The sequence below is a fragment of the Antechinus flavipes genome, chromosome 2 (genome assembly GCF_016432865.1).
Source record: "Antechinus flavipes isolate AdamAnt ecotype Samford, QLD, Australia chromosome 2, AdamAnt_v2, whole genome shotgun sequence".
NCBI classification, from domain to species: domain Eukaryota; kingdom Metazoa; phylum Chordata; class Mammalia; order Dasyuromorphia; family Dasyuridae; genus Antechinus; species Antechinus flavipes.
The window spans coordinates 294,658,309-294,673,608 of NC_067399.1; the positions used below are offsets into that span (position 1 = coordinate 294,658,309).

The 15,300-nt window shown below is 33.0% G+C and overlaps 1 protein-coding gene across 1 annotated transcript in view; it reads left to right on the top strand.

The window, feature by feature from the left end:
• Positions 1-15,300, top strand: part of UBR7 (ubiquitin protein ligase E3 component n-recognin 7) — a 30,964-nt gene that overhangs the window by 5,887 nt on the left and 9,777 nt on the right. Inside the window, exons 5-10 of the mRNA XM_051977368.1 lie at positions 1,389-1,442; positions 1,653-1,758; positions 7,093-7,313; positions 7,632-7,781; positions 8,339-8,501; positions 12,712-12,773. Coding sequence (XP_051833328.1) covers positions 1,389-1,442; positions 1,653-1,758; positions 7,093-7,313; positions 7,632-7,781; positions 8,339-8,501; positions 12,712-12,773 — 756 coding nt within the window. The remainder of the gene's footprint in view (positions 1-1,388; positions 1,443-1,652; positions 1,759-7,092; positions 7,314-7,631; positions 7,782-8,338; positions 8,502-12,711; positions 12,774-15,300) is intronic.

Here is a 15,300-nt window from a genome sequence, read left to right on the forward strand (position 1 = left end):
TCCTGACTTCAGGGATAGTACTCTATCCACTGGCTTTTTTCTTAAGAATGAAACAGCCTACCAGGTATGTTGTAAATAATAGACTTATGATAGTCTATGTCCTATTCTCAGCTGTTCCAGAACTAGTTGTGTGATGTTGGCAAGTCATTTCAGCTCTCTGGGAATCAATTTTTTCATATGTAAAATGATCAAATTGATCAATTTAAAGCCCTAACAAATTTTTCCATCTTTGAGTTGAAAGGGATCATATAGGAAACTTAGCCAGAGAGGAAAGGGCCATTTTCTCACACAGGTCTTGTTATTCTAAATTCATTGTTTTTTCCATTGAGCTTTGTAGCTTTTTGCCCCTAAAGTGAAGGAAATGGGGATTTAAGTTTATAATTTGGTTTTCTTTAAGACCACAAGAGGGCTCTCAGCTCAAGTGTAACAATCTGCCATTGCCCATGTCTTTCCTGTACCCCCCTCCTCAGTCATTTTCCTGTCTTCTTCTGAGTAAATAGTCTTTTTTTCTATTCCTTCTAATTACCTTTGGGCTACAGTTACTAAATTGAATTATGGAAGAATAAATTGAAAACAGCTATGAATCAATCTGTTATGTGTGTATATAGATTAAAAACTTGATGTTTATGTGGGTTTAAAGAAAGTGGACAGAAGCCATAAGTGAACCAATAAAGAGAAAGAGAAAAATGAAGAAGGAAAAAAAAAGCCAGTTTTTAAAGAAATTTAAAAATAAAAAGACAAGTATGTAGTATACATGTAAACATAAAAATGTAGAATATCATATGAAAGACTAGATAAAAATAAAAAAGACATTTAAAAATTGGATACTTCTCTGTATTCAATAATTCTGTTTTTTACTATTATCCTTTTGAAGGAGGTTGTGTAGAGAATTCCCAGCTTGAGATCTCGTTGCCTCTATAGAACAGTAATTTATGTGCTGCTTATATTCTTAGAGAGTTACCAAAAGCATTACAAACTTTAGTGACTTGTTTTCCTATGGTCACAAAACTAGTGCTTTTCAGGTGCAAGGCTTGAATTCAGGTTATTTGACTTCTATGGTCTGATTTTTTTCTGAGTGTCTCCTATATTGTTTGCCTTTGCTTCCTTTATTATCAAGATTGTGGTTTCAACATTGATTTTCCAATTCATTTTCATGATACCTTATACTATTTATCACCAGGTTCATTATTTCTCTCATTTATTTTTTCATTTAATATTTAAATTAAAATACACATTTGAAATCTAACTGCAGGATATGCTGTTAGAGGCTTGATGAAGAGTTCTCAACCAATTAACACTGAGCAAAAAGACTTAAAATTTTGTGTGTGAGAACTATTGGTGTATCTTGGATATCTTTATTTATCACAACATTGCCTTTTTTTTGCTAGATTCCAGATGAGATGATCCAATGTGTAGTTTGTGAAGATTGGTTCCATGGAAGGGTGAGGAATGTTTCTTTCATTTTTTGAAGCTAATATAAAAGTTGTAAGATCTTTTTTTTTTAAATTAATATTTTCTATTTTGTAATAGACATTACTAAAAGTTGCTATATATGTTGAATATTATCAGCACACTACTTTAGTAGCTTAAAAATTAATGTATTTGTTGAAAAATTGGAGATCATTGGAACATTCTATTTTATGAATTGACAGCATCTGGGTGCAATTCCTCCTGAGAGTGGGGATTTCCAAGAGATGGTGTGCCAAGCTTGCATGAAACGCTGTTCCTTTTTGTGGGCTTATGCTGCACAGTTAGCAGGTAACTTTATCACTATTTCCAGACTATTAATGATAACTGAAACAACCCTCCAATCAAGCTGTCATTTAAGTGCACTGTAACAGGCGCCTCACTGCTAGGTTGGAGAGTAGAGGAAAAAAAACCTGTAAAGTTTGATTTGTGTCCCTTTGGAAAATGGATATTGAAGAAGAACATACGAGTTAGCATCATTTAGATTATCAGCTTAATAGACAACAGAGAAGACTTTGTTGAAAGCTGGAGACTACTTAGACCTTTCTCTTTTCTTTATTATTATGAGTACTGTCATTTCTTCTTTCACAGTAAGCATCGTTTCAGATCCTTACTACCATTACCACAGATTTTATTGATGTAGGCCAGGTTTCCTAAAATCAGTTCCTGCCTGGTTTCACTGTCACCAATCTCAATTGTCTTCTAAGATGATATATGGGACCAGATTCATCCTTTTAGATGCTTACTCTTGCTTAGAAATCTGTAGTGCCTGAGGAGTAAAGTCCATATTGTTTAGCCTTCTCTAAGGTTATCCACTTCTACTACTTTCCTAGCTAGACTCTCTATTCTAGCCACAGGACTCAAGAGTCCTATGGAAGACGCTCAGTATGACCCAGTGGGTGAAGTACTGAACTTAGAATCAGGAAACCTGGAGTCTGCTTATGCTTTAGCCTGCATACTTCACCTATAGCATCTTGAGCACCAAATCACTCTGTCCACTAGGCCTTGGTTTCCTCATCTATAAAATGAGAGAGTTGGATTAAATAATGTCTAATCATCTGTAGCTATGCTTTTAGCAGAACCAGAACTGAAATAGGGAATTTCCAACTTTAAATGCCATTCTTTTTTTCTACTTATGGGACCCATGTGTATAGGAATGAACCCTCGTATCCCTAAAATTCCTCCCTACCTTAAACCTGGGAGAACTCTCTGTTGGGTGTCAAGGTTATCAGATATTCAGGGCCTAGGCCTGCTCCAAGTCTTGAACTTCCTGTGAATATTGCTCTCTTCCTAAGCTGAGAGAGATCTTTTTGCATGCTTGACATCCAGCAAATAATGAGTCTAAGCTAGAATAATGGAAAAATGTGTTAGAAATTTAAGAAATCAGTTCTTTTCTTTTTCAGTCCTTATCCTTCTTAATAACATCCATTATAGTAGCATCTCCTTTATTTTTTTCCTGAACCTTTGATAGATGATGTTATTTTTAATAGCTAATATTTATATTGTGCTTTTAAGTTTGCAAAGCATTTTCACTGCATTATCTCAATTTGATGTCATAATAACCCTGTGAAACAAATTATTATCCTCATTTTGCAGATAAGAAAGCAGGCAGACAGGTAACTTATCTAAGGTCATATAATAAGAGTCTGAAGTCACTTTTGAACTTCAATGTCTTTTTTTTTTTTTTTTTTGAACTCCAATGTTTTAATTCCAAGTCCAATATCTTTGTCACTATCTAAATTCAAAACCCACCTCTAAAACACATTATCTGTGTGACCATGACAAAATGATTTAATTTTTAAATGTCCTCAGTCAATACATCTTTATGAAGCACTTGCTATGTTCCAGGCACTAAAAGAGACAAAAGACAATCCCTGCCCTCTCATTCACACAACAGTGGGGAAGACAGCCATTTATTTGCAGGTTAAATGACTTCTAAGTCATGAACCTGAGAAACCTGGAGGGTGGTGCTGGCCTCTATAGTAATAAGAAAGGGGTTGGGTAGAGGTGAGGGGGTAAAGTTACCAATGAATTGTTAATTGTTAATCACCAAGTTTTCATAACAGGAGTCCTTTAAAAGACTACAGAAGTCTCAGATTTGAGTCTTTTTTATATAGCAGATTTTTTTTTTTTGCAAAAAGAAGTAAAAGTAAAGTATATGAAAAAAAAATTTAATGTTTCATTTCTTTCCAATTACATGTAAAGATAGTTTTCAACATTCATTTTTAGTTCCAATTTTTTTCCCTCTTTTCCATCCCCTATCTCCAAGATGGCAGTAATTTGATATATATATATATATATATATATATATATATATATGTACAGTAAGGTAAACATATTTCCTCATTATTCCTGTTGTAAAAGAAAAGACAGAACTACAAGGAAAAGCCATGAAAAACAAACAAAAGATGAAAATAGTATGCTTGAATTTGCATTCATATTCCATAGTTCTTTCTCTGAATATAGATAACATTTTCCGTGAATTGTATAACAATATAGATAACAATTTTGGAATTGTATAGAATCATTTTATTGCTGAGAGGAGTTAAGTTTATTATGGTTGATCATAACACAATGTTGCTGTTATTGTGTACAATGTTCTGCTTCTACTCCTTTCATTCAGCATCAGTTCATGTAAATCTTTACAAGTTTTTCTAAAATTTGTCTTTTCATTATTTCTTTTTTTAATAGTATTTTATTTTTCCAAATATATGCAAAGATAGTTTTCAACATTAACCTTTGCAAAACCTTGTGTCCAGATTTTTCTCCCTCTCCCCCACCCTCCTTTCTCAAGACATGTAGATTGAACATGTGCAATCTCCTAAACATATTTCCATATTTGTCATGCTGCCCAAGAAAAATCAGATCAAAAGTAGGGGGGGGAGGGGAAGCGAAGAAACAACAACAAAAAGTGAAAACACTATGCTTGGATCCGCATTCAGTCTCCATAATTCTCTTCTCTGGATGTGGTTGGCATTTTACATCCCAAGTCTGTTGGAATTGTTCAGAACTATTTCATTGTTGAAAAGAGCTGTATCTGTCAGAATTGATCATCATACAATCTTATTATTACTGTATACAATATTCTGTTGATTTCTGCTCACTTCACTCCAGCATTAGTTCTTGTGGAAGTCTTTCCAGACTTCTGAATTCAGCCTGCTCATCATTTCTTAAAACACAATAATATTCTATTACATTCATATACCACACCTTCCTCAGCCATTTCCTAAAAAATGGGCATCCACTCAATTTCCAATTCTTTGTCATCACATAAGGAGCTTCTATAGATTCTTTTGTACATGTCAGTTTTTCCCCCTTTTTAATGATATTTTTGAACATTGTGAAAATAAACAATTTCTAGATCACTGGCAAAAAAAAAAAAAAAAACTTAAGGAGAAAACCACTTGCTTCAGTACTTTGAAAGGGAGTCTTTGTTTTAGGTGGTGGTTGGATTATGTGCTCTCTGAGGTCCTATGGTTTTTGCATTTTATTTTACTATTCCCTTTACAGTATCTCTCCCTTGATAGGTGGGTTTTGTGGGACATAAATAAGATAATGAATTTAAAGTGCTATGTAAATGCTACTTACTGTATTCTTAGCCTCTAGTCTCATGATGACTTCATTCCTTGAGCCTCCTCTTACACTTCTGCTGAGCTCTAGCTGTTCACAGAGATAAAAAGGGTGTGCTGGCTAATATTTAATAATGGGTAGAGAAGGATAGGACAATATACACATACTTTTAAGTTTAATCTGCCTTACTAGATTTTAAAGTATAGACAATAAAACTTGTTCAAGGCCTGATCTGTAGCAATGTTCACACAGAAAATTTAAGAACCAGTTCTTGCAAGCCTTTTAAAGCTGGCTCCAATACACCCCAGCTGATAATTGTTTCCCAGTGTTTAAAGGGCTTCTCTATGTGGAAGTTTAACCTTGATATGCTTAGTCTAGCAGTGAAACAAGGAGTAAGGGAAGGAAGTTGAAGAGAAGTAGATTTCTTCACAAAGTCATATTCCAAAATGGATTGGGCTGCTTGAGATGGGGGTGAAATATTGGATTCTTCATCAGAAATCTTCAGGTGAATGCTGGGTGACTCCTTTAACAGGAATGTTGTAGAAGGGGCTGTCAGATCCGAGTTAAACCAGATGTTTTCTGAGGTCCTTTTGCATTCTTAGTTCTTTATACAACTCTCCACATCTCGAACTTGGTATACTCTGCCATTCCCAACACTTGAAATGCCCTGCTCTCTCATCTCTACTTTTCTTAAGAGGTATTTATCCTTCTGGTCCCATCTGAAATCTTAGTACTTCCATGAAACCCTTTCTCTACCACAAAAGACCGTAATGGTGTTTTACTACCTATAACACTCATTTGATAGAAAGTGTGGCATATGAATGTAATAGAATATCATTGTGTTTTAAGAAATGATGAGCAGGCTGAATTCAGAAGTCTGGAAAAACTTATACAAGAACTGATGCTGGAATGAAGTGAGCAGAACCAATAGAGCATTGTATATAGTAAAATGAGATTGTATGATGATCAATTTTGACGGACATGGCTCTTTTCAACAATGAAACACAGATTTCTGATGAAGAATCCAATATTTCACCCCATCTCAAGCAGTCCAATCCATTTTGGAATATGACTTTGTGAAGAAATCTACTTCTCTTCAACTTCCTTCCCTTACTCCTTGTTCTGGACAATTTCAATAGACTTGGAATGTAAAGTGCCATCCACATCCAGAGAGACTGAATGTGGATCCAGGTATAGTGTTTTTCACCTTTTGTAATTTCTGTTATACATACAATTAATTCCAAATTCCCTCATCCTTTCTTCCTCCTTGAGAAGGAAAGCACTTTGTTATAGATTATGTGTATATAATTGTGCAAAATATATTTCTGTTTTGCCCATGTTGCAAAAGAAGAACAAAAGAAAAGAAAGTATAATATGCTTCAATTTGCATAGTATTCTACTATGGTGTGGTAGGGTGCTAGATTTGGATTTCAGAAGCAGTAAACCTAAATTCAAATCTACCCTATAGCTTAGTAGGTATGATATTGGTCAAACCAATTAAAGTTGAGGACTTCATTTTTCTTCATCTGTAAAAGGTGCATAATAATATTTTATACTATTTATATCAGAATAGATTTGAGGAAAATGCTTTGCAAACCTTATAGTATCCATGTAAATTGTCATAAGCTATTTTGAATTGTTACATTTCTGCGTGACGACCATTTACTTTTCTAAACAAATTGGAAGTTATTTTGAAGGCAGGAATCTTCTTTCTCCTACATATCTCCCTATTCCCCATAGTACTTAAAGCACGTGACTTGCCCAGGGTTATATAGCCAGTAAATATCTGAGACCAGATTTGAACTAAGGTAAGTCTTCCTGACTCTGAGCTGGCAACTCCATCCACTGAACTACCTTGCTATCCCAAAAAACCCATTCCTATTGGGTTGAAAGTTACGCTATTATAACCTGTTAAGTGTGGGGATTAATTATTAGTTTTATTTCTGTAATATCCCTCAAATTTGTAGTGTTCTCCCTTCCTAAACTCTGCAAGTAATATTAGCAACAAGACAGGAGAATTTACCTCTGACAAATGTAAGGATGATTATCTCCTAGTTCCTACAGTCACCAAAATAATAACTGCTGAAGATGATGGGATCCTGAATGTTGATGGAACAGAAGACCAGAAAGTCATCAAAGCTGAAAATGGAACAAATAATCATGAAAGTATTCCTGAAGAGAGCATCCTAGAAAAGGGAAAAATCATCAGGGAAGAGAATAAAACAGAGCAAGTTGATGAACCATCTACCAGCTCTGGTTCTGAATCTGATCTACAAGTAAGAATCATATTAATATTAGGTAGGAGTATTATGGGCTATGGAAAAGTCAAAGCTTAAGCTAAGTAAAGTGAATTTTAATATGCAGATATAAAACATTTAAACTAAATTGATTATATAAATTAAGTATATTCCATTATAATAAAATTATTACTAAAATAATATTTGATTATAATTTTAATGGTTTGTAGTAATACTCTAAATACTTTTACTATTTTACATGCAAAGAATATTGTTTTTCAAAGTTTAAACTAAAGAATGAAACTATAATAATTTAAAAGCACAACCAAAAAAACCCTGATGATTTAATTTATCTAGACAGTTTCCATGAATGAACATCAGAATACAGAATCCCATTCAGTCTGCAAGTTACAAGATCTGAGGACCAAGATGTATGTAAAGCAAGATACTGCCACCTATTGGCCCCATAACTGGCGTAACAAATTATGTACCTGTAGTGACTGCATGGTGAGTATTACTGAGTCTAGTTAGTTTTTTATTGTTTAGGGAAGAAATTTTTAAAACAAAGAAATGAAGATATATTTTGAAGTTGATGTCGAGAATATAATTATAGCAGGAATTTAGAATTACATAATATTTTTCTCTTTGTTCCTCTGTGAATTTTGATTTAGAACATGGGTTCTTATTTGGAAAAATTTGCCCAAATTCCTTTTAGCAGATGACTTGGACTAATTCTGAGGTATTTAATTACAGCCATTGATGTAGTTGAATCCCTTGGTTATACTAAAAATTCTTATGACTTCTAGTGGATCTTGTGCTACAGGGATTGTGTAAATGTTTTTTGATGTTCTTATATAGTGTTTGTCATTTCTAGTGACCTATATGATAAGAAAATAAAACATTTCCCTTTTACTATAGCTTTTTAGATTTCTTACCAAGTACTCCCAATTTCTCATTGATTAAAACTCTGTTCATCAAATAATTATTTATTTTTCATGAGATTGAGCTTTGAGAGTAGTAAATGTAATGAATAGTAATGAGATATTTTTATTTTATCTTTAAAGAAAATGTATGCAGATCTAGAAATCCTATTCCTGACAGATGAATATGATACAGTCCTGGCTTATGAGAACAAAGGCAAAAGTGACCAGGGAACAGATAGGAGAGACCCTTTAATGGATACACTTAACAGCATGAATAGAGTCCAGCAAGTGGAACTTATCTGTGGTAAATATTATCTCATGTGGAATTTGGGAATATTTATAAAGCATATTTCATTTTATTACCTGCACTGTACTGAGGCTAATATAGTAATGTCATTTTAGTTTTAATATCATTTCTCAAAAAGGCAAGTTATTTTTCTAATTTTTTTTTCTGTTATACATAAAATAATTCCAAATTCCCTCATCCTTTCTCCTCCTTGAGAAGGAAAGCACTTTGTTTTAGATTATATATATATAATTGTGCAAAACATTTCTGTTTTGCCCATGTCACAAAAGAAGAACAAAAGAAAAGAAAGTATAATAAACTTCAATTTGCATTCATATGCCGTCTATTCTTTCTCTGGAGGGAAATAGCATTTTTCATCATACATCCTTTAGAATTATCTTGGGTTGTTGCAAAAAATGGCTGTCATTCATAATTGATCATTGTATAATGTTGCTGTTTCTGCAGCTGCTAACTTCACTTTGTATCAGTTCACGTAAGTCTTCCCATGTTTTTTTGAAAGCATCCTGTTCATCATTTCTTTTCATCACAATAGTATTCTGTCAAAATCATGAACCACAACTTGTTCAGCTGTAACATCCCTTCAGTCTCAGTCTCAGTCTCTAATTCTTTATTATCACTAAAAGAACTGCTACAGATATTTTTGTATATAGATCTTGTTCTTTTTAATTGATCTCTTTGGGATATAGATCTAGTAGTGATATTGCTAAATCACTGGATATTCACATTTGTCTAGCCCTTTGGACATAGTTCCAAATTGCCCTTCAGAATTGTTAGACTTGTGCATTAGCATCCCAGTTTTTCCATACCTCCAATATTTGTCCTTTGCCTTTTTTGTCATGTTAGCTAATCTGATAGGTATGAGGTGGTATATAAAAGTTGTTTTTAATTTATGTTTCTCTCGTCAATAGTGATTTAGATTATTTTTTTCATACCTTTATAGCTAGTTTTGATTTCCTCTTCTGAAAACTGCCTGTTCATATCCTTTGACCATTTATCAGTAGGAGAATGATTTGTATTCTTATACTCAGTTCTCTATGTATTTGAGAAATAAAACTTTACCAGAAAAGCTTAAATGTAAATTTTTTTCCTAATTTTTCTGCTTTCCTTCTAATCTTGGCTATATTAGTTTGGTTTGTGCAAACCCTTTTTAATTCAGTATAATCAGAATTCTTATAGATCTGACAGATAAAATTTTTTGTGCTCACTTAATTTGCTTATGACATTACCCTTTATGTCTAACTCATGAATCCATTTTGACCATATCTTCCTACACAGTGTTGGTCAATATCTAGTTTTTGTCAAACTTCTTTCCAGTTTTCCTAACCATTTTTGTGAGATAATGAGTTTTCTTAAGTGCTTGGATCTTTTGAGTTTACTAAATATTAGGTAGATTACTATGGTCATTTACTGTTGTGAATAATGTACCTAATCTATTCCATTTATCTATCACTCTGTTTCTTAGCTAGTACCAAATTGTTTTGATGATTTCCATTTTGTAATACAGTTTGAGATCTGATTCTTAGGTCACCACCTTTTACATTTTATTTTCACTGATTTCCTTGATATTCTTGTTTTTTTTTTTTGCTTTTCCAGATAAATTTTATTATTTTTTCTAATCTTTAAAACATTTTTGGTGGGGGTAGTTTGATTGGTGTAAGTAAATTAATTTAGATAGAAATGTCATTTTTATTATAATTTTAAATATATTCTAAATTCTAAACATATTCATGAGCAATTAATATTTCTCCATTTGTTTAGATCTGACTTTATTTGTGTGAAAAATTTAGGGTTAGGGTTCATATAGTTCCTGGGTTTGTCTTGATAGACAAGACTTCCAAGTATTTTATGTTGACTGCAGTTGTTTTAAATGGAATTTCTTTTTCTCCTCTTACTGCTGGACTTAATTAGTAATTTGTAGATATGGTAGTGACTTTTATATATACTTATACACGTGTGTTTGTGTGTGTGTATAAAACATTATTAAAATTGTTATTTTAACTAGTTTTTTAGTTGTTGCTCTGGGATTTTCTAAGTATACCATCATATTATTTGCAAAGAATAATAGGAAAGGCCAAGTTTTATTGAAGGTGTTTGATTTGGGCACCATCTGTCACTGCTGTTGCTTAAATTTTTTAATGTTATACTGGTTTTGGCTGCTCTAATTATTATAATAAAACTGCATTCCCCAAAGATGGCATACTTGAAAAATAACAAAATGTGCTATTTTGAATAAGTGTGGATAAAGAAGTAATAGAAAGCCAGTTTCTTCTGTTTCTTAATTATCCAGTGCTACTCAAATTAGTCAATCCTGATATTGTTCTTTTGTTCTTCATTTTGCTTCTAGATTAAAAAGAATCCTACTTTTGTTACAAATTTCTATTAGTTATGTAGAATTAGAATTTTAAGTAGTAGTTAGAATTTCTAATTAGAAATGAAATTTTTCTGTTCATACCCTTTGATCCAGCAGTGTTACTACTGGGCTTATATCCCAAAGAGATACTAGAGAAGGGAAAGGGACCCACGTGTGCAAAAATGTTTGTGGTAGCCTTCTTTGTAGTGGCCAGAACCTGGAAACTGAGTAGATGCCCATCAGTTGGAGAATGGCTGAATAAATTGTGGTATATGAATGTTATGGAATATTACTGTTCTTTAAGAAATGACCAGCAGGATGACTACAGAGAGATTTGTAGACTTAAATGAACTGATGCTGAGTGAAATGAGCAGGACCAGGAGATCATTATATATTTCAACAACAATACTATATCATGATCTATTCTGATGGACGTGGTCTCTTCAACAATGAGATGAACCAAATCGGTTTCATTTGTTCAATAATGAAGAGAACCAGCTATATCCAGCGAAAGAACTGTGGGAAATGAGTGTGACCCACAACATAGCATTTCCACTCCCTCTGTTTTTGTCTGCTTGCATTTTTTAATTTCCTTCTCAGGTTATTTTTAACCTTATTTCTAAGTTCGATTCTTTTTGTGCAGCAAAATAACTGTATGGATATGTATACATATATTGTATTTAACATATACTTTAACATATTTAACATGTATTGGTCTACCTGCCATCTAGTGGAGGATGTGGAGTGGAGGGGAAAAAGTTGGAACAGAAGATTTTGCAGGGGTCAATGCTGAAAAATTACCCATGCAAATAAAAAAAAAAAAATGAAATGAAATTTTTGCTATTTCTATGACTCTTCTCCTTCCCAGCCCTCTTTTATTCAGAGTAATTTCTACATGTTCCACCAGAATTCTATCTTTCCTACATTTATTGTTCATTAATTTGTCCTGCATTTCTAGAAAAATTTGTCTTTTAACAAACCTCCAGCCTTCAGATTCTTTCTTGATGAGAGCCTCTTCCTTCTTGCTGTCTTGTTCCTTTTCTTTCCCCTTCCATCACTTAACTTGGGCCAAGCTCTTTGATTCCAGTTGTAGTAAGAAAAAAAGTAATCAGAAGGCCTTCATTTAAGTCCTATTTCTGCTACTTAAATGTTTTATGACTTGGGCTGATCACTTAATCTCTAGACCTTAATTTTCCTATTTCTAAAAGGAGAGGATAAATGATCTTTTAAGAACCTTCAACAGTAATATTGTGAACTTAAAGTTTTCTTCCTCTAAAATTTTCTTTTCTCTCTCTCTCTGTCATATGCTTACCTAAATATATATTATGAGTGCTGTATATATTTGTGTCCATTAATATAAGTTGTTGTAGTTTAATTTCTCCACCAGATTTTATGATCTCATAACACAGATATGATACTGCCTCTTTGTGTGATATCTTCTTTTCTCTATCTACCCAAGTATATATAGTAGAGTTCAAAGTTTTTAATAGACATATTTTTAAAAATGTTTTTTCATGGATATAAGTAGTGTGGATTTAGAGATTAAACATGACTTACCTGAATTTTCCCAAAGATTAAATTTATAGAAGAAAAAAAAATATTTTTTAATTTCTGAGCTAATCATATTTGGAGTTAGATCTGTACTTTTTTAGGACTGGAGTTCCTGAGATGAAGTTGAAGGGAGTTCAAAAGAATTTAAGGCAGTATGTGAAATGAACTTCTGGTTTCATATAAGAGGAATAATTTGAGTTTAAAAATGCTAGTAGACAAATCTCTTTCAAGCATAGTGACAGAAAAGTTTTTTTTAATAGTAGATGCTTCTTCATTGAAGTTAATGTGTATTTTTTTCTCTTATAGAATATAATGATTTAAAGACTGAACTTAAAGACTATCTCAGGAGATTTGCTGATGAAGGAACGGTAAGATGAATTACAACTTTTAAAACATTGCTTTGAGTTCCTTAAAAATGGATTATTTTCTTTGACAGTTTAAATGATCAGTTGTGCCATTAGATCTCTTCATCATAAAGATGCAAAAGATGTTCAGATAACATCATTTCCTGGGTGGTGTAACATGACTTCCTTTCTGAAACATTGTTGAATCAAAGACTAAAGCAAGTTTCTTCTACCTGTTTGTTTTGTTTTGTTTTGTTTTTAAACCATCCAGAAAGACATCTTGACTGTTGCTTTCATGTTTTTTTTAACTTTGCAGTAGCTTTCAAAACATTATTAGTCATTTCTTCCTCACTAACATAATCAGCCACATGTATCTACTTTTTTCCATCACTTGCTCTTATTGTCTTCTTAGATTTTGAAGGAGGAATGTTCTTCAAGCATTATCATATTTAAAAAAAAAAAAGTCAGCATTCTATATAAGACTTCTCAGGGGAATATAATTCCCTAGTACCTTCTTGGTTAGATATTGGCAAGCATTGCTAAGAGAGATCCATTTAATTATTATAAAACTTTTTAGAGTATAGACTGGTCAGAAATGTCCCAGAATTCTTATGATATATCTTACATTTTAATTGTTTTTTTAAACTGTATATAAATAGTCTTTAATAAATTATCTCAATTTCAGTTGAAAAAGCTATTCTATAGGAGACATGCTTGACTTATGAAAGAGGTATCAGTGTAGTGGGAAAGATTTAAAATGAGAAAACCTGCGTTGAAGTCCTGGCCTTGCAAAGACAATTTATAGTTCTGTCTCAGGTTTCTCACCTGTACAGTGGGCATAATATTTATATTCCCTGTCACATATACTTTGTAATCCTTAGAATACTATATAAATGTTATCTTTTATTATCATCAACTGCATTTGCTCAAGTAAATTGCATTATTTTTCAGTTAACATTGAGCCAAATATAGAGGCTTCTTCATATTTCTAAAATTAAAGGTCATGCAAACATCGTTTAAATACTCTAACTTAAGAAATTATGAAGTACAGAACTGTTAAACAATTTTAGAAGGATAGACATCTGCAGATAATTTGAATAGCTGACCTTCCTTTATGTCATCAAGGAAAATTGAACCAATATTGTACTGTCTCGTTAGCATTTTACTCTATTTGCCCTTTTTCTGTCATGTGCAGATTCTTATCTTCTCTTTTAAACCTAATTCAGTTTTTTAATTCTGCTCCCCTTTATCTCACTAGAGGAAGCTTGCTGTCCATATTATGCAGTGATTTCTGTACAATTCCCACATTGTTGTGTTTTATGTATGCTGCTGTGCAGGTCAAATGATATTTTATTCAATTGTAGCTTTGTTCTGCTGCCTATGTGTACACTGTAGTACAGGTTATATTATTCTATAGTTACCTATTGTGGCTTACTCTATCAGTGTACTATTAGAGAAAGAGAGTGCTTCATTTTCCCTGTAGCTGAGGTATATTGGGTGTATCATTGGCAAGTCTCTTCTTTTTAATTCAGATGTTTGTTTACTACATACAGTAGACATGTCCTGTGCTTTCTGGAACAATAAAGGTTCAGGTGCCTGTTTCGTATCCAGATATACATATACTCAAGACACAAGGTATTCTGTATTTTGAAGGACTTTTAAGGTGAAACTTGATAATTTGGGAGTTCTGTTTTGGAACTTTTTATTTTTTTGATTCCAAAAGTTTCTGATATTTGGTACTATGACCATTAATTTCTTATATTTTTTCTCTATCTTTTTTCCTTTTTGTACTCTGCTTCTCTCTCTCTCTTTCTCTCTCTCTCTCTTTCTCTCTCTCTTTTACTTTTTAGAATTAGATTATGATGGGCTTTAAATCTGCCAGAAGAGTTTTTATTTCGCTCTAGAGATAGCCAACATTTACATTGGTAGCTATGTGAAGGATGAATACAGCTATATCGCTTTAGTGTGAATAAGAGGTGAAGAATTCCAGAACAAGAGTGATGGCTGTGCGAAGAGAGAGATGGTGGATTTGAGACCTGTAATAGAGGCAGAATCAACCAGTCTTGGCTCACTGGGGAATGCACTGTATATGTGAGAGAAATCCAGTAGTCAAAGATAACTCGAAGGCTGCCCTCCATAGAAAAAAGAGAGCTGGGCTTAGGGGCAAAGAATAATGAATTCTCATATTTGATATGAAATATAAAAAGGATACAAAGTTCAAGGCTCTTCTACTTTCTGAATGCTCATGTAGTGCAGAAGGAGAATATAATTCTTGATTTTAAGACTATATGAAGATACTGTTCTGAGGACATTTAACTATTTGGTTACTCCATTTAGTAGTGAAGACCATGTACAACTCTTATCTTTGTTATTCTGTAAACCCAGTTCTTTGTTATATCAAAAAGTGCCTCTATGAATATTGTTGTGGGCATAGACCTTACCCACCTCCACGTCCTTTACCCTGGGGATGAAGGGTTTATTCCTAAAATAGACTAGGGGGAAGCTATCTTTAGACATTGCCTGGATACCAAGAGAGAATGTGGACTCACCA